The 18,646-nt window shown below is 38.6% G+C and overlaps 1 protein-coding gene across 2 annotated transcripts in view; it reads left to right on the forward strand.

Moving 5' to 3' along the window:
• The first annotated feature begins 5,240 nt into the window (after positions 1–5,240).
• Positions 5,241–18,646, forward strand: part of ush1c (Usher syndrome 1C) — a 191,396-nt gene continuing 177,990 nt past the window's right edge. For both annotated transcript variants that reach the window (XM_073049471.1, XM_073049472.1), the window contains exon 1: positions 5,241–5,351. In XM_073049471.1, the coding sequence (XP_072905572.1) occupies positions 5,316–5,351 (36 nt within the window). In that variant the 5' untranslated portion in view covers positions 5,241–5,315. The remainder of the gene's footprint in view (positions 5,352–18,646) is intronic.

Raw genomic sequence — 18,646 nt, forward strand, 5'->3', positions numbered from 1 at the left:
CTGGAATCCATCAATGCTGGCTGATTATTGCTGAATACTTAAGCCATAAGCCTCGGACACTGAGTACAAATGAAAATTATCAACAAGAACTTTTTAGCTTAGTTGAACTATTGCAAAGCGTTAGCACTATTATGCAATTAAACACAATATATTCAATAAATGTTATTTTCTTGTTTCTCTGAATTTCTATGTGATACAGGTAGCCTGTGTTCAGCTTCAAGTGGTCTATCACAATCACAAAATGATTCAGAGGAAGCAACACATTCAAAAAATAATTGCTGTCCAGTGTTATTGATTACAGGAAGAGGAAACCAGAAGGTCATGAGCCAGTTCTCATAAGGAGATTGAAGGTAGAGAGTGTCAGTAAATTTAAATTCCTTGGTGTTATCATATCAGAGAATCTGCCCCGGGACTAGCAAGTAATCGCTATTACAAAGAAGGCATGGAAGCACCTCTACTTTCTTAAAAGCTAACATAGAATTGACATGTCATCTTAAACTTCGTCAAACTTCTATAGCTGCAGAGTGGAGAGTATCATAGCCTGGCATGGAATCACCAATGTCCTGGAATGGTAAAGCCTAGTGGAACACAGGAAAAACCCTCCCCACCGTTGAGCACATCTACAAGGAGCATTACCATAAGAAAACTTCATGTATCATCAGGGTCACTACTTTCCAAGCTATGGTCTTTTCTCACTACAGCAAAAGGGAAGGAGGTTCAGGAGCCTTAGGTTCCATACGACTGTGTTTGGGAACAGTTATTACCCTTCAATCATCAGGCTCCTGAACCAGCATGGATAATTTCACTCACCTCAACACTGACTTGATTTCACAACCGATTGACTCACTTTCAAGGACTCTGCAAACCATGTCCTCAATAATATTTTTTTTTGCATAGTTAACCAATTTTTTAATTAACAAAACTTTGTTTAACAGAAGGAAAGAGACTGGAGGAAAACACTTCTTGCATTCCTGTGATGAATACATCAATATGTGATGCAAGAAATGTAAGTAATATTCACATCATTAAATACAATTATAATATTAAATTAAATCAAGGAAATATATGTCCTTCATTAAAGTTTTAATTATTATCCATCAAGTGTGTATATGTTTGATATAACTCTAAAATTTAACCTGCTCTTTTATCTTCTGAAAAAGTATTTACAGATGTAAAGCTGGCTGCAACTGATTCTCGAACAACTCACTGATGAGCTGTTAACGAGGATTCTGAACTGGTGATATACTTCCCCTTTTCCAAGGCATAAAAGACATATAGTTTGGCCTGTTTCTTTCATCTGTAGCAAGGTCAACTTCTTGAACAGCTCCAGCCTCAGAGAGCAAGCTTAATTCTGCCCTCCAGCATTATTCATGTGGGGCTTGTCAGATCTCTTTACGACCTTGTGTATTTCTTCTGGCTGCTCCAAATGTACCCATATCTCAAAGAAATGTGGGCCATTAGGTTAACCGGCTACATCCAATCAACCCTAGTATGATGACCAGGGAGGTGTTAACATAAAAATATGTTAGAGGAAAATAAACAGTTTTATGAGATTGCTCCATGAGCTGGAAAATGGATTCCTATTGAAAGACATGCAGTGAAATGTCAATTTTTAAAGTTGATATTAACTGGATAACAGTACCACGAGAATGACTAGAAAGTCTGCTGTTCGCTTCACCTCACACTTTACAGCATATATGTCAAACTCAAGGCCTGCGGGCCAAATCCGGCCCACTGTGGAATTATCTTTGGCCCGCTAGATAATATCTAATTACTATTAAAGCTGGCCCCAGTAATCGAAGCACCTATGGCGTATGATATGGCTAATGCTGAGTTTATTCAGGTACCAGGTTTTCAGGGTTTTTAGTGTTTATTCGGCAGTCTTCTTCAAAAGAAACGGAATTTGTAAAGTGAAACACTTTGTAGTTATAGCAGAGACTGAGACACATGAGAGCAGGCTGAAAAAACGGAGGCAACGAAAGCTGCGTTCGCACGCGTCCGACTGATCCGGCCCGCATGAAGCTGCATTTTGCTCAATCTGGCCCGTGACCTAAAATGAGTTTGACACCCCTGCTTTACAGCAAGAACTAATTTACTCAAACTGGATTCTGTCAAATTTCAAGAGCCAATCAAAATGTTTTTTTTTCTTCAATCTAACTCCTTTCCTCAGCCATTTAGTGTACTTTAAACCTGCCTAGCATTCCTCTCTCCATACTGTGGTGCTCAATGTCTACTGCAAGCCTGCAGCACATTGACAGTATTTCTTTGACAATTGCCTTGATTTAAAAAAATGGTTGAAATTATCCCTTAAAATATCTTCTACATATTTTGCTAGATATTACTTGAGTTTTATTCTTGCACAATAAAAGTATCTTAATTTAAAACATTTATTTTGTGGCTTAATCACATGGTACTTCAAGCGACTATTGAACAAGCCATTGCAATTGTTCTTCCACCAGATGGCAATGTGGAGTTCATAACAATTGGTCATAAATTTAATAAATAAAACATTGTTTTTACACATGCATAAAATCAGTTTTACCATATATGCTATGTAATAAGTTACCGTATATTTTATATGCAAAATAGATATTATTACACAAGTTAAATTTTGTAGAGTAACTATTCAAAATACACTAATTTCTGAACAAATGGTGTGATTAAAAAGCAAAACTGCAATACAAAAGTACTGACTGCTTTTAAATACGAGAGTGTTTAGAGGAGCTGCTAATATAGATGCAGCTTCTCCCCTTCTACACCCTCCCATGGGCCTTTCCTCATCCCAAATCCTACCAATAACTATTCTCATTAAAAACTCACATATGTGCATGGCATGTAAGTAATATGTACCAGAAATTCCCATCCACAAACTTAGACTTGCAAGTTTAAATTCCTGGACATCCAGTCACTGGGTTTGGATTGTACACAGATCTTCTGCACTTTTTTCTTCTAGCAGTGCTTCATAATTTCTATTAATCCAGTGCCCAAGATTATTTCTAATATTTTCATCCAAACATCACCTACCTTATGTCTCTTTCTTCACTATGCACATAGCAACTTTGAACACGTGCAGAATGTTTACATAATTACTGAAGAAGGCACTCATTTGGAGAATGCCTTTGATGTTGTTAGGATGTCCCAAACTATTGACAGCTACATAATTGCTTCCGTAGTAGCTGCAGAGGTTGTTTAACTTAAGTACAGTGCATCTAACTATTTTAATATCTGGAGCACTTTCTGAGACATCTTCCTGTTCATCATTTTGCACTTCTGGAAATTCGACGTATGTACATTGAGGATAAGTGATGTTGTAAAAATCTCCATCGTTTTAGTTTCTGCACACAATACTTCTCTCACTGCCTAGCCCTATGGGAAATAATGTTATGGATCAAGGGGACGAAGCAACTTTCTAGGCACTAAGAAGATGCCAATAAATGTGTATATGTGTAAAGAACATGTAAATAAACCTAAGTTTGGAGAAGCTTTTGGACAGAGCAAGCACAATAGACAATAAATGCAAGGTTAATAAGTGAAGATCAGCGGGATGTGGATGATGCGAGTCTACATTATGGGAGGTAATAGGATAGGTAAATGGAGTGGTTGAGATGCCACATGAGTATAGGAGCGAGATGTATCAACTGGTTGAATAGTGTCGCAGCAACAACATTGCCCTCAAGGTCAGTAGGACCAAAGAAAGGGTAAGATGAGGCAACACACACCAGTCCTCATAGAGGAATCAGAAGTGGAAAGGGTGAGCATTTTCAAGTTCCTGGGTGTCAACATCTCTGAGGATCTATCCTGAACTCAACGTATTGATGCAGCTATAAAGAAGGAATGATAGTGGCTATATCTCATTAGGAATTTGAGGAGATTTGGTTTATCTGCTAAGATGCTTGCAAATTTCAACTGATGAAGCATGGAGAGTTTCCAAACTGGCTGTACGACTGACTGGTATGTGGGGGGGGGGGGGGGGGACTGCACAGGATTGAAATAAGTGGCAGAAAGTTATAAACTCAGTCAGCTCCATCATGAGCTCTAGCCTCTGTAGCACCCAATACATCTTCAAGGAGCAATGCCTCATAAAGGTGGCATCTATCATTAAGGACCCCCGTCACCCAGGACATGTCCTCTTCTCATTGCTACCATCAGAAAGGAGGTACAGGAATCTGAAGGCACACACAATGATTCAGGGACAGTTCCTTCCCCTCTGCCATCTCATTTCTGAATAGACATTTAATTTTACTTACTGCAATTCAGGTTTTTTTCTATTATTATGTATTTCATTGTATTGCTGCTGCAAAGACAGTGAATTTCACGACATATGCTGGTGATATTAATCCTGATTCTGATTGTGATGATCTTCCTCTCAGCTCCAAGGAAAATCCAGCTCATCCATTCTGACCTTTGAACTTCTCCATCCCTGACAAAATACAAGCGAATTTGTTCTCATCCTCTCTAGCACAATCATATTTTTCCTATAATGTGTTAACCAGGAAGACACACAATATACTAGCAGTTACCCAAACAATGTGATATAATTGTCTCATAATTTCCTTACTCTAGCTATTGATGAGAAGTAGCCCATATATTTTCTTCCCCGCCTTACCTACCTTGTGTAGCACCTTCAGGAATAACTAGACTTGTACATCAAAGCTTGACTTTTCCACAATATTCCTTCAGTTTTCCATATTTATCAGGATTAAATACCATCCACCAAAGCAATGGCAAAATCTTGTTGAAATTTAAAGATAAAGGAGAATGATACGCCACTGTAGGGCTGGTCAGATTTTTTCATGATTTATTTAATCATATGCTAAATTGCTTTTAAGTGTATTTTCTTCAGTGGGTACCTGGAACTGGATTTTATATCCACAGACAAGTGCAAACATCCAGGTTGCTTCCTGTTTCTCTAAGTTGATAATTATGCAAAACACACTGCCATTTAAGGTTAGTTTTGGCTTGGGGGGGAAAAAAAACTGAGGGAGAAAAAAAACCACTCAAAATATTAACGATATTTTTCCATCCACTTAATTTGTTTCCGAAATGGCAGAGATGTCTATTAATTTATCTTCTAAATAAACATACACAGATGAATGATAATTTTAATACAAAATCCAAGTGTTGAAACTGCAATAGTACGTCAAAAGCACACACAAATTACACTGCGCGAAGCCACATATGACATTTTAAGCTCTCTATTTCTTTTCTAGTTCCGTACACTGATAACTGGAAGCCGTGTGGCCTTTCCACTCCCAGAGGGTTCAGAGGAAAAGGGGGCGGTCATTCCCTGTTTCCATCGTATCCAGGCTGCTACAATGGAGAAAAAGGTAGCCAGGGAATTCAGGCACAAGGTAAGGGCAAAGAGAAACCAACTGCACACAATTCAATTTATCAGTATGTTCGCACTAACTTTAAACAACAGTGAACTATTTGTTGTTTTTCGCTAGCAAAAGAGTTAAGAAGGTTTGGTCGTGAGAGACTATGGACCCAGCAGTATCAGTAACAGATGGGGGAAGGGCATTGAATGTTCCTTTCAGAATAGTCTTTAATTTCCAGTAACTGTTGCCAACACAGTATCTGAATCCTGCGATTAAAGTGAGACGCCTTTAAATGGCTATATTTATAGTTTAGTTTCAGAAATATTTCGTGTGTTCGGGAACAGTTGCTCCGTCCAGGAAGGAACTCACTTACCCTGGTCGTTCTGCGCCATCGATGGGGGGGGGGAAGAAAAGGACGCGATTTCATAACCTTCGGAGGGTGAATCTAGTGCCGCGAATCCTCTGGGGTGTAGTGTTCCAAAATCTCTTGCAAACAGGGGTGGGAGAGTCGAGTACATGGCTTTCAGACACAGGTTTGTCGGTTCTGACTTACATCACACCGAAATGAAATTCTTAAAAGGACTCGCTCTTTGGAAACGCTTAACTTGAAGTAGCGTACAAAAGAAAATGCACTCACTCGAAATTTATGGAATTTTAAATAACACCTAGTTGAGAAATAGCCACAAAATCGTTTTCTTTGAAAGCAAGTTATGCAGATTAAGAATTCCCCCTTTGAAACTTCACAATAATGAAAATGATAATTTCAGTATGCACATAAATCCAGATAAATGTGTTCAGACTGAGTTCCTGAAATAAACAGATCTTAAATGGGATTTTATTGCAGTTGTTTATTATTTTTCAATTCGCTTTTTATTGGTAACAGTTGACAGTTTTTATTAAGTTGTTCAGTGATTGCGGCTAGGAGCAAAATTTGACCCCAGAAGTGTGATGAATTAATTAACTGAAGTGGGAAAATAGTTTGTGTTATGTAGTCAAAGTTAATGCTATTTGTTCACGAAGGTGAAAATACAAAGTATAAAGAAATTATTTAACCTTTGTAGCTGTTATGTGCCAAGTATTGTTGGAATTGCACAGCATTGGTCAGGCATACTATTTATGTAATTTTCATTGGTAAATGGGTATCTATGATTCTTCTGAAAGTAATTATTGTAATACCTTATAAATGTAATTATTCTTCATATGTCCATCTGGTTAACACATAGCAGAAACTAATGTCAGGATAAAATGCCAAGGCCAATATTAACATGTTTTTACTTTACATCCATATCTGGCACTTGTATTTTATGTCAATAACTAATAACTTCCAATCTTCATGTTGGAAAACCCTATCTCAAATTATTTGTATAAGATGCAGACATGCACAGAAATGGGTAGGGAAAACATTACATTTAATTTAGATGCCAAGCTTGATTTTTTTGTAGTCGTATGGAGGGGCCATTGCACAGAACTGGAAGAAAGCTGCCGAAAGTTGTAAACTTGGCCAGTTCCATTGTGGGCACTGACCTCGCCAGCATCCAGAGCACCTTCAAAAGGTGATGCCTCAAAAAGGCTGCATCTATTATTAAAGCCCCCATCACACAGGACATGCCCTCTTCTTATTGCTACTGTCGAGGAGGAAGAATAGGAGCCTGAAGACGCACGCTCAACATTTTAGGATCAGCTTCTTCCCCTCCGCCATCAGATTTCTAAATAGACAATGAATCCATGTACAGTACCTCACTTTATTCCCCTCTCTTTTTGTACCAATTTAATTGATTTTATATGTACTTATTGTAATTTATGTTTTTTATTATTATGTACTGCTGCTGCAAAACAACAAATTTCATGACATGCAGAATGCCAGTGATATTAAACCTGATTCTGATTCTATTAATGATGAGATTTTAGACCTGATCTTTGTTCTTTGACGTAAACTTAAAGTTGAACCCTGAACCACCAACATCAGCGTAAACTCAAAATGCCGGGAAATTGTCCACATCACACAAGATTTACATAGATGGTGTGAAAATGAAGCATTGAAAGCCTTCACTTGGAAATTGGTATATTATTATCAGCGGAACAGAAGGACTTCTGTTTCTGTGATGGTTCTGGTAGGCTGGGGACATCCCTGACTTTGGGGCTTGCAATACAGCTGGATGTTTCCAGCTAAATCAGTGATGGGAGCACTTCATTTGTGCGTTACTTTATTGTAAACAGTGGACCATGGGTAGGCCTCAGAATGGAGGAGCAACACAAGAGTTTGTTGGGAAGGAGTGATAACGGTATTTAAGGCAGAGAGAAGAAATGACTAATGAAGCTGATCAGAAATTAATTCATGGTCTTTGGAATCATTTTAAAACGCAGAATGGTACTAGGTTCTACCTTAACTTAGCCAGCCAAAAGTATTGTGGTGCTGCTGCCTGAAGTTTATAAACCAAGCCAATTGGCAATGCCAATGCAGAGTTACCAAATATTGCAAATTGGGCCTTGAAGTCGTGCAGCTTCTTCCTGCTAATGTGGTATTGCACAGACAATTGATGCCTGTAATAGACCACCTCTTTTGCTGCCTTTACCGCTATGTCTGTAAAAGTGTTCTCTACATCTAATAGGTGTATGCATTTTGCATCCTGACTTGGAATGTCTGGGCACCAGTTCTGTTCCTGCAAAATGGGATTGGTGTCCTCATTTCCAGACCTTTGCATCCAAGCTTTTGCTAAATTAGTAGATTACTGATCTAATCTATATCCTGTACAAGATACAGGTGGCCTCCCCCTTTTACAAAGGTAGAGCATTCCCATGAAACCTTTCTGAGGCCGAAATGGTGTAAAGCGAAGAACCATTAATTTATATGGGAAAAATTTTCTAAAAAGGGAAAATCTTCTTTGTAATGCAAAAACAGGTTACTAATGTAGGTCTTTTGTAAAAGTGAAATGGCGTAAAGTGAACATTTGTAAAGCGGGGACACCTGTATATTTAATCTCCTTCTTGGTGTCCCTGACATATTGCAACTATGTAATTTTGTTTTTTTTTAAAGTACCAGGTATCCAGTGCTCTTTCACACTCAACATTACATTTTCATATATCATATTTCTTCTTACACTGACCACTTATGCCCATTGAAATTGATACTATGCCCAGTGGTTCCCCCTGAGAACCACTGGTGGTTCAATGAGAAACTATAGAGCACAGGATACATAGCAAGAACTAAATAAATTAAGTATATTACGTTGCAGGAATTAGAAGCTTCTGAACCAAAAGCCTATGAATTTAATAGAACCAACCTCATTTTTCTCTCAGGAAATAATTCCATATTTTTTCTGGGAATAGAAGGAAATATCAAGTACTTCGAATGATTTCATTTTAAACATTCTTCATCCCAGTTTTATTTACTTTCCAGTAACTTGGGGTTCCAACACTCCCACTCTGTATATCAGTATTTAGGTTTTCCTAACTGATATTGCCCCAATGGTCTACTTGCTCCATCAAGAATGATATGATTTTATTCTTTCCATGTGACAGCTACAGTAATCTTTCTCTCTCACTTCCATACCACTTCTCTGCCTTTCCCTCATTAAGCCACAATTTTGGTTGTTCTATCGTGTATTATGTTCCTCCACTGCAGAATATATGAAAAATCAGTACATACAAAATAAGTTAATAATAAACTAGTTCACTCTAAGGATGGTGTTGTGTCTAATGGCCATACAAGTACACTCAACTGGCACTAGTTAGAAGTCATCTGGCAAAATCTCTTGCCCTAATTAAGCAGCATAGTGCCCCAAATAAATGAAGGGAAGAATGGCGATTTCCTCAGTTTTTGTTCTTTAAGAGTTGTCCCAAATAAGCAGCTTCTCTGATTAACCAATGGCCCAATTAACCGGAATCTACTATATATGTATGTATGTATATCTAATAGATACTAGTGTATATATGTGATCTAAGTTACTTTGACCATGGAATGATTGGTGATACCAGACAGGGCAGTTTGAGTATCTCAGAAGGTGCTGATTTCCTGGGATTTTCATGCACCAGTCTCTACAGTTTGCAGAGTATGATGCAAGAAACAAACACCATCCAATGGGTGGCAGTTCTTTGGGCAAGAACCCTTTATAATGAGAAAGATCGGAAGAGAATGGCCAGACTGGTTCAAGCTGACAAGAAGGTGGGAGTGACTCAAATGATCGCATGTTACAACAGTGCTGTGCAGAAGAGCATCCCTGAATGCACAGCACATCAAATCTTGAAGTGGATGGGCTACAGCAGCAGAAGACAACAAACATATACTCAGTGGCCACTTAATTAAGTATATTAAAGTGTGCTTTGGAACGGAACTTCCTGACTTTTGTGTTGCATTGTTCAGTCTCCTATCTGTATAACACAATGTATTTTCTGATTTCTGAATTAGCATTGAAGAAAATAATCATGATTTCTGAGGCTCTTATCAATTCATCTCAGATCAGATTTTAATTTGCTAATAATATATGTGCATCTCTTTTTCTTATCTTAGATAGGTGCTAAATAGCAATCTATTAGCATGCCCTCACTGCTAATGAAGGCATTATTATAACTGATCTATACCAACATGCTGAACCATATCAATAATATTATTACCAAATGTTTAAATGAGTAGTTGAATGCATACATATAGGTCTGATGACATGCTGAGAAGTGCTCATAGGTGGACATTGAATGAAATCTGAACATCTCTCCCAATCCCTGTTACTTGCTGACACTTTGTTTCAAAGTTCACAGATCAAGGGTAAGAATTCTCAGTATCATTTGAGTCATATTCTAACATGAATCAGCAGATTCACAAAAGGGATAGATGGACTGAAAGATTAGCGTGTCAGAAAGCTGGGGTAGTATAAAATGATCTGATAGTAAAATATGCCCATTATTGTCAACTAAGAAAAAAATTGTTTAGTGATTTTGATATGGTATGTGTAAAACTCAAGTCACATTGTGCAGTGCTCATCACTTTTTGGTGAGTACTGCACATTTATCAACTTCAGAAGCAGTAAACCAGTCCTGTACTCAAAGCAGAGGGCAGTGACTGCAAGGAGTTCATGACTGCAAATCACGTGCTGCACCTCTACAATTTATCATATGTACCCAGAATTTAAACATGGAAGTATGAAATCAACTTAACTAGCTCATTTTTTGCATGAAAACTTTTAACTCTAGATGTGAAAAATGGAACTTCAATAACATAAGAAATAGTTGTGTTCTTCATTTTCCTTAGTACAATGATGATGCTGTCTGAGCCAGGGAGGAATAAGAAGTTGAAAGATGATAATTCTGAGAGAAGGTAACCTGGGACATGAGGCTCGGAAAGGTTCAGCAAGCATTTGGGAAGTCAGATATTATGTTGTTTTTTTTGTTGGAGGAGTACAATAGTGGACATGTCTTGCTGCAGTTATAGAAAGCCCTGTTGTGACCTCATCTGGATTACAGCAGTGTAACGCTCATTCACTAAACTGGATTACTGGTACAGTGGGTTTGTTGTACAAGGAGAGATAAAGCAAAGTGGTCTGCAGTCTTGTAAGTTTGGAAGAAATGACACATTTAAATTTGTTAAGGGTTTGGCAATGCAATGCAGGGTCAATGTAAGCTTGAGACGGAGTATCTGGAACTACAGATGGTAATTTCAAAGTAAAAGGTTAGCCAGTCGGTACAGAGGAAAGACTTCTTCTCTGTGAATCTTTAGGATTATTTACTACTTGGAGGGTTATGTCACATTTATTGAGTACATTTCAGGCAGTTTTGAGATATTACGAAAATCAAGTGCTCTCAGGTTACTGCAGGAAAAGAAGTTCCTGCTTTACCTCAGGTTAGTGAGGTAAAGCAGCCACGATGATACCGGTTAGCAGAGAAGTAATGAGGGACCAAATGGCTTACTCTTGCTTCTGATTATAATAGTCTTAAACCAGTTTTTAACCAAGAATTTGGTCTCCAATCTCAATATCACATGGGATTCAGCAACTATTTTGTTTTGCTTGTTAATACTACTTCAAAGTAATTTTCTCATATTTAAGATGCCCTTAGAGGTATTTTTTGTTCCAGCAGAACCCAAATGATCTGTGCATCTTAAATATTAAAACTGAAAGAATGTGAAGTTAATACTCAAGATGTGAGAAAGAAGGTTAAAATGTGTTCCTTCAGTGTCAAATCAAACATACTTTAAAGGAAGGTTTAAATGTTTTGAGGGGTGGTGGGTAGTTATGGGGTAAATACTGAATGAACTAAACAAGATAAACCACGTTTTTTAAAATTTTATCATTTGTATTTTCAATTACAACCTAATGAAACAAGACTTTTGTCATTTATATTTAGCATTTACAGCCAAAGCAAATGCTTGAAGTAGTCATTATGTGATAATTTAGATTGGAATGGACTGCATACTGTATATTTTTTGGCAGGCTAAGTTCACATTTACTTGATAAAAGTCAAAACATTTCAATGGTGAACTGGCAAGGAAGAGTGTATAATTAATCATAGAGCTTCCCAACTCAGATAGCAATTGTAGATCTTGCTGTGTAATTGCTCTTCTGACCCTTTTCTGAAGTTATTGTGCTATTTTCACATAAATAGTAGTGAATGCCATTAACCTCACTTTTATATTGAACGAAAAATCCAGGCCAATATAATACAGCAGATTAAATGTAGATTGTGAGCAGTTTTTAAATTACTGTTTTACTTTAGTGATCCCAATTATGTTTTGAATTATATTTTATCGATTAAACATTTTAGGAACTTAAATTTCGTGAACTTAAGTGAACCTTTGGCCTTTAAATTTAGTGAATTAATATCAGGCCCACTTTTGCATTAATTACAGAAATAATTTTATTTAGGTTTTAAAAGTAGATTGTATTTTCATTTTACTCCATATCATGTGTAGTCCTTGTATTGATTCTGCATCAGTGGTAAATGACTGTATTCATTTTACTTCAACATAATTAGGCATATTGCTTTGGGGATCGGGATAATTTTGACTAGAAAATATACATCTTTGGCATTTTATTATACATGTAATTTGGACTAACTGGTATTCTTTTTGTTTTGATTTTCCCTACAATGATTTTTTTTTCAGTTGAAAAAATATGTTTAACTGATGGACCTAGTGATTCACTTACTGAAAATAACACTCCCAGAGTTAGCTTGTTGTTCATGACTCCTTAAATACATCTTAGGTAATATCTTAAAATGAAATGAAATTATTAATTTTAGCACACTTTTTAGATGCAGTTGTATATTTAAAACTTCCTCAGCTCATAGTTGTTTTAATAATCGATTCTTTCATACTTTTAGTACACACCGGTGTGCAACAGGGATTATGATTTTATTGATGGGCTTCATTGCTTTATGATTGTTGACCTTTGATACTTGCATGACATGAGAACCTTAGTCTCAGTTCAACTGGAGGTTTCACTGCGTATGTCATCCACCTCTTTCCACTCCCCCACCCCTCCCATAAATAAGAACTACACTGGCATAAGCAATCTCTTTTAAGACACATGTAGAACATTTTAGTTGGACAAAGCTCTCCAGGGGTGTGTCTTAAGGGCAATTTCTCATGTATCAGAATATCTAAACATGAGGTTATAAAATGCTGCACATGTTTGTAAGGATTTTTTATGACTCCTTTACAAATTCAGTTACTGTTTATTGGTGGGGGGGGGGGGTGCGGTAGATTGAAAGAAATATGGCAGTGAATTTATCAACAGAGCAATAGTTTCCCAAACGTTACAATTCTTCACTTTTACTTTTTAACCAATCTCATGTACGATTTCTGTATTTTTTTCTGTTTATTTCTAGATCTAGACTTGGAATTTATTTTATCACTACATTTAGTTACAATATCTGTTAAGAATTAGAGTTTCATAAGTTAAACATTTCCTTAGTTGGAAGGAAAACTTGACCTGATTTTTGATGCTGAATGTTGTTTAAATTTTTTGGCTTTAGCAATCCTCTTTGATTTCATAGCAGACATAGCACAAACCATTTGATCTGCTGGTTCCTGAGCTATATCTTCTGTCCTGGCCATCAGTATCATGGTTGTGGTTCAGCAAGTTTTTGCTTTGTTGCTTGTTAGTCTACAATGCCACAAACTGGAAAGCATATAAAATATTGTGGAAAGAAATTTTACCATTTTTCTAATGCTAATAGTGCTGTAGTTTTGTTTTTGATTGTGAACTCTAGCGATAATATCATGTGACGAGTGCAATTGCAGTTTTTGTATTTTAGATTTTAAAAATAGTAGCAGCAGAATGTTTGAATATTTTAAACACAAAGTATACTGCAGATGCTGTGGTCAAATCAACACATGCAAACAAGCTGGATGAACTCAGCAGGTCGAGCAGCATCCATTGAAATCCACTGAGTTCATCCAGCTTGTTTGTATGTGTAGTTTGAATATTTTGCTGCGTGATGTAACATTATTATAAATTTATAGCACAGAGGCCTGTCAGCCTTCTGATAATAATTGAACAGCTGCTTGTGTCAGTTTTTTATGACCCCCTCGTGGCTGCATCAAAAAGTAATAAAGTAACAGCATTAATTACAGTGACTAATAATTACAGTGGGTTGCAATGTTTTAAAGAACATACTCTATCTTTCTTGTAGCTGAGAATATTCAGTGCCCTTTAACAAATGTTTTCAGCAAAGCTGTTCAGTGGAGATCTCCATAATTTGCACTTCTTGATTTACATAAAATCCAAATTGAGCTGACAAAATGTCAGCACGCTTGACTGAATGTGAAACACCAAGACAAACTGAGGCTAGATATTGACATCTCCAGCTCACAGACCACTACTGTGCAGAGAAAGGGGGCCAAGTGCTCTTTGTACCAGTTTCTCTGCTTTATGCCAAGATAGCATGGCTGGTATACAAACCAAATATTATAGTGTTTGAGTTATTCTATCTTTGTGTAATAACCGCTCTTGTAGATTAGAGTCCTATGCATAAGTCTGAGGTGTGTGTGTGTGTGTGTGTGTGTGTGTGTGTGTGTGTGTGTGTGTGTGTGTGTGTGTGTGTGTGTGTGTGTGTGTGTGTGTGTGTGTGTGTGTGTGTGTGTGTGTGTGTGTGTGTGTGTGTGTGTGTATGTGTATAAGATTTTTTCAAAGGTTTGAAGTACATTTATTATTTAAGTATGTATGCAGTATACAACCCTGAGATTCATCTTCCTCACAGTCATGAAACAAAGAAAACCATGGAGCCTGTTCAAAGAAAAATATCAACCACGCAGACACGCGCATGCAAAAAAAATCAAATGGCACAAAATTGAAAGAATCCAGGTATACTGTATTCAGTTCAGCTTGGTGTTCATTATCTGCAGGCTGCCCTGATTTGAAATTGCCCAAAAGAGCAACAAAAAACAGAGAGAGACTGGAAACAGGAAAACTAGAAAAGCTTCATAACGTGAACTACTGACTCCAATCCACAAACTGCATTGATTAAACTTTGCCCAAGACCCAAATCCTTCGACAGCATCAAGGGGGAGAGAGAGAGAGATCATGCGAATGCTGTCACTTTTCTCTGGGGCCAGAGAGTGAGAGGCTGCTTGGTGGTGTTGATTCTGATATGGGTCTGTATTGTGGACGGAGAGTGGGAACGGGGCAGAGAGAAGGGAATCACGGTTGGAAACAGCAAAGGAAGAGGAGAGGGAGTGGGGCCACCAGAGAGACAATCTGTAATGATCAATAAACTAATTGTTTAGAATCAAATAACCTCGGCTGGTGCGTCAGCACCTGCACCAACCCCACCCTTGGCACTCTTTCTCTGTCACCTGTCCCACTCCCCTCTGCAGTGCTCCACCCTCCTCATTCACAAAGGTGTATATTGTGCCACAGTACTGTGTATGATTTTTCAAATTACTTAAATCTATGTAGGGTAGAACAATAAGAGTACAAGGTACGCGGAGAGCAGGTAAACACAAGTCACAACAAATTAGATTGTGAAGTCATCCTGCCCTCGAGCCTAGTGATACATGCTTTCAGCCTTTTGTATCTTCTGCCGGATGGGCGGGGGGAAAAGAGAGAATCTGGAGTGGTGGGGGTCTATGTTTATGTTTTCACTTTATTGAGTCAGCGAGAAGTGTGGACGTAGTGACCGCCAAAGTAGCGTAGCGTTTAGTGCAGCACTATTACAGCATGGCCTACTTCCACTCCTATACCTTCTGGTCTTTGGGCAAAAGGCCATCAAGATACTGGGTTTGATAAAGCAGTACCTTGAGCGTGTGATGGTGGTTTCATAATTGTAGAGCTGTCGTTCACAAACAGGATGATCCCTTTGTTGTCAATATGCCAATGCCTTTACTGTTACACGTGAGCCAAGATTCTGCTGCATGCCTACAAGGGTGCAGTCTGAAGTCCGTCCTCCTTCAATCATTTGCTGAAGTTCAAATTTTAAGGCCGTTTCAGTCTTGTCAATTGAAGATTAGATGCCTTACACAAGTCGGTCTTGGACACTAGATCTGTTTTGTGTATGAGAACCAAGGCAGAAATAGGATTCTGAAATCAGGATTTATAGGTGATTTAATGCAGTGTAATATAGTTTTATTTATAGATCTGGTTTAGAAAGTAATTTTCCACTGTCATTTAATTTTTACAGTGGCCAGAAACATTGTAAGAGAGCTGATAGCCAGAGAGTAGGAGAAAGTGTGACTCTATTGGTAAATAATTAAGATTAATCATAAACACAAGAAAATCTGTAGATGCTGGAAATACAAGCATCACATTCATGAGTCCTGATGAAGGGTTTTGGTCCAAAATGTTGACTGTTTACTCTTTTCTCTCAATGCTGCCTGACCTACTGAGTTCCTCCAGCATTTTGTGTCTGTGAGTGTGTGTGTTGTTAAGATTAATCATTATTGATATTGGAATTGGATGGATTGTTCACAGATCACCCAAACAATTTGAAAGCTCTCTGCTGTGTTCAGAAGGGGCAAGTAGTGGGAAGATGCATTTTGATAATTAACATTCCAATGATAAGAGATACTGTGAAGTGCACAGGATCATTTGGATATAGCAGTGGATTTCCATAGATATCTGAACGTGACGAAGTGTTTAAAAGGCATATGAGATAATTTTCCTTTATTGGTAGAAATACATAATGTAATATCTGGGAGGTTATGCCAGAAGTGGGTCTAACACACCGAGAGCATAGTTCTGTTAACTGCATTTCAGGAACAATGTGGTAGCATCTAAAAGTACTTTGAAAAGATTTGCAAAGATATTGTCTGGTGTGGAGAAAATCAGGAGCTGTATTCATTGAATTGAATTGATTTTTTTTTACATCCTTCACATACATGAGGAGTAAAAATCTTTGTTACTTCTCCATCTGAATGCGCAATTTATAGTAACTTGTAATAAATAGTATGTATAACAAGACAGTCAATATAGCATTGAAATACATCAGTATCAGCGTGAATTGATCAGTCTGATGGCCTGGTGGAAGAAGCTGTCCCGGAGCCTGTTGGTCCTGATTTTAATGCTGCGATACCATTGCCCAGATGGTAGTGGCTGGAACAGTTTGTGTTTGGGATGTCTCGGGTTCCCAATGATCCTTTGGGGTCCTTTTTATGCACCTGTTGCTGTAGATGTGCTGAACAGTAGAACGTTCACATCTACAGATGCGCTGGACTGTCCACACTACTCTCTGCAGAGTCCTGCGATTGAGGGAAGTACAGTTCCCATACCAGACAGTGATGCAGCCAGTCAGGATGCTCTCAATTGTGCCCCTGTAGAAACTTCTTAGGATTTGGGGACTCATGGCAAGCTTCTTCAGCCGTGCGAGGTGAAAGAGGCGCTGTTGTGCTTTTTACACCACACAGCCGGTATGTACAGACCACGTGAGATCCTTGGTGATGTGTATGCCGAGGAACTTAAAGCTGTTCACACTCTCCACCCCAGAACCATTGATGTCAATAGGGGTTAGCCTGTCTCTATTCCTCCTGTAGTTCACAGCCAGCTCCTTTGTTTATGTGACTGAGGGAGAGGTTGTTTTCTTGACAGCGCTGTGTAAGGGTGATGACTTCTTCTCTGTAGGCTGCCTTGTTATTATTTGAGATAAGGCCAATTAATGTAGTATCATCAGCAAATTTAATTAGTAGATTGGAGCTGTGAGTGGCAACACAGTCATGGGTATACAGAGAGTGAAGGAGGGGGCTTAGGACACAGCCCTGAGGCGCTCCTGTGTTGAGGGTCGGAGGGCAGAGGTGAGGGAGCCCACTCTTATGAACTGCTGGCGATCCGACAGGAAGTCCAGGATTTAGCTGCGCAAGGTAGGGTGAAGGCTGAGGTCTCTGAGCTTCTTGACAAGCCTGGAGGGAACTGTAGTCCAAGAACAGCATTCTCACGTAAGCATCCCTGTTCTCCAGGTGTGTAAGGATGGTATGTAGAGCTGTGGCTATTGCATCATCTGCTGATTGGTTGTGTCAGTAGGCAGGTTGTATGGGGTCCGGTGTGGGTGGCAGCAAGCTGCAGGCATAGTCTTCTACCAGTCTCTCAAAGCATTTGCTCATTATTGAGGTGAGTGTGACAGGATGCCAGTCATTCAGACATGTTACCTTGGTCTTTTTAGAAACAGGAACAATGGTGGATGTTTTGAAGCAGGAGGGCACTCTGCACTAGGAGAGGGAGTGGTTAAAAATATCGGTATATGCACCTGCCAGTTGGAACCAGAGAAGTTGAGGGAGTAAAAGTACAGGCCTACAAACACACCGGCAGCATTTCAAGCCTGGTGGGATGAATTTACTGCTGCTGCAGGGCAGCAGGCTTCTTCTACCATGTGAAAGCTCAGTTCATGCTCCCATTTCCAATTTGTGAATGATTTAAGTTATGAACAATTCTCAGGAACAGAAACTTGTGGTGACCTGGGAGGAACTATAATGAGAAATCCCAAAAAAGTGAGTAAAGAGGACCTTTTTCTCTTACCGGAATGATCACTGACCAGGAACTTAAGGTAACAGGTGGCTAGATTGGAGGGAAAATTAGAATTTTTCTCTCACCCAAAGTGTCTGGAACTTGCAGTCTAAAAGGTGAGCAATTGAAATCCCCACTACATCCAAAAAATGGCTGGTAAAGTTCTGAATGTGTTAGAATCTACACAGACATACAGTTGGAAATAGAAATAATTTAGTGGCTTCTGCCTTCTGCCTACTTCCTTTCTAGTCTTCCATGGTCCACTGGCCTCTCCTCCCAATCAACTCCCAGCTTCTAACTTTATCTCTCCTCCCCACCACCCACCCGATCTCACCTATAACCTGCCGGCTTTTACTTCTCCACTCATGTTCTTATTCTTACTTTTAGCCCCTTTCTTCCCAGTATTCC

Source organism: Hemitrygon akajei, chromosome 6 (genome assembly GCF_048418815.1).
Source record: "Hemitrygon akajei chromosome 6, sHemAka1.3, whole genome shotgun sequence".
Taxonomy (NCBI): Eukaryota; Metazoa; Chordata; class Chondrichthyes; order Myliobatiformes; family Dasyatidae; genus Hemitrygon; species Hemitrygon akajei.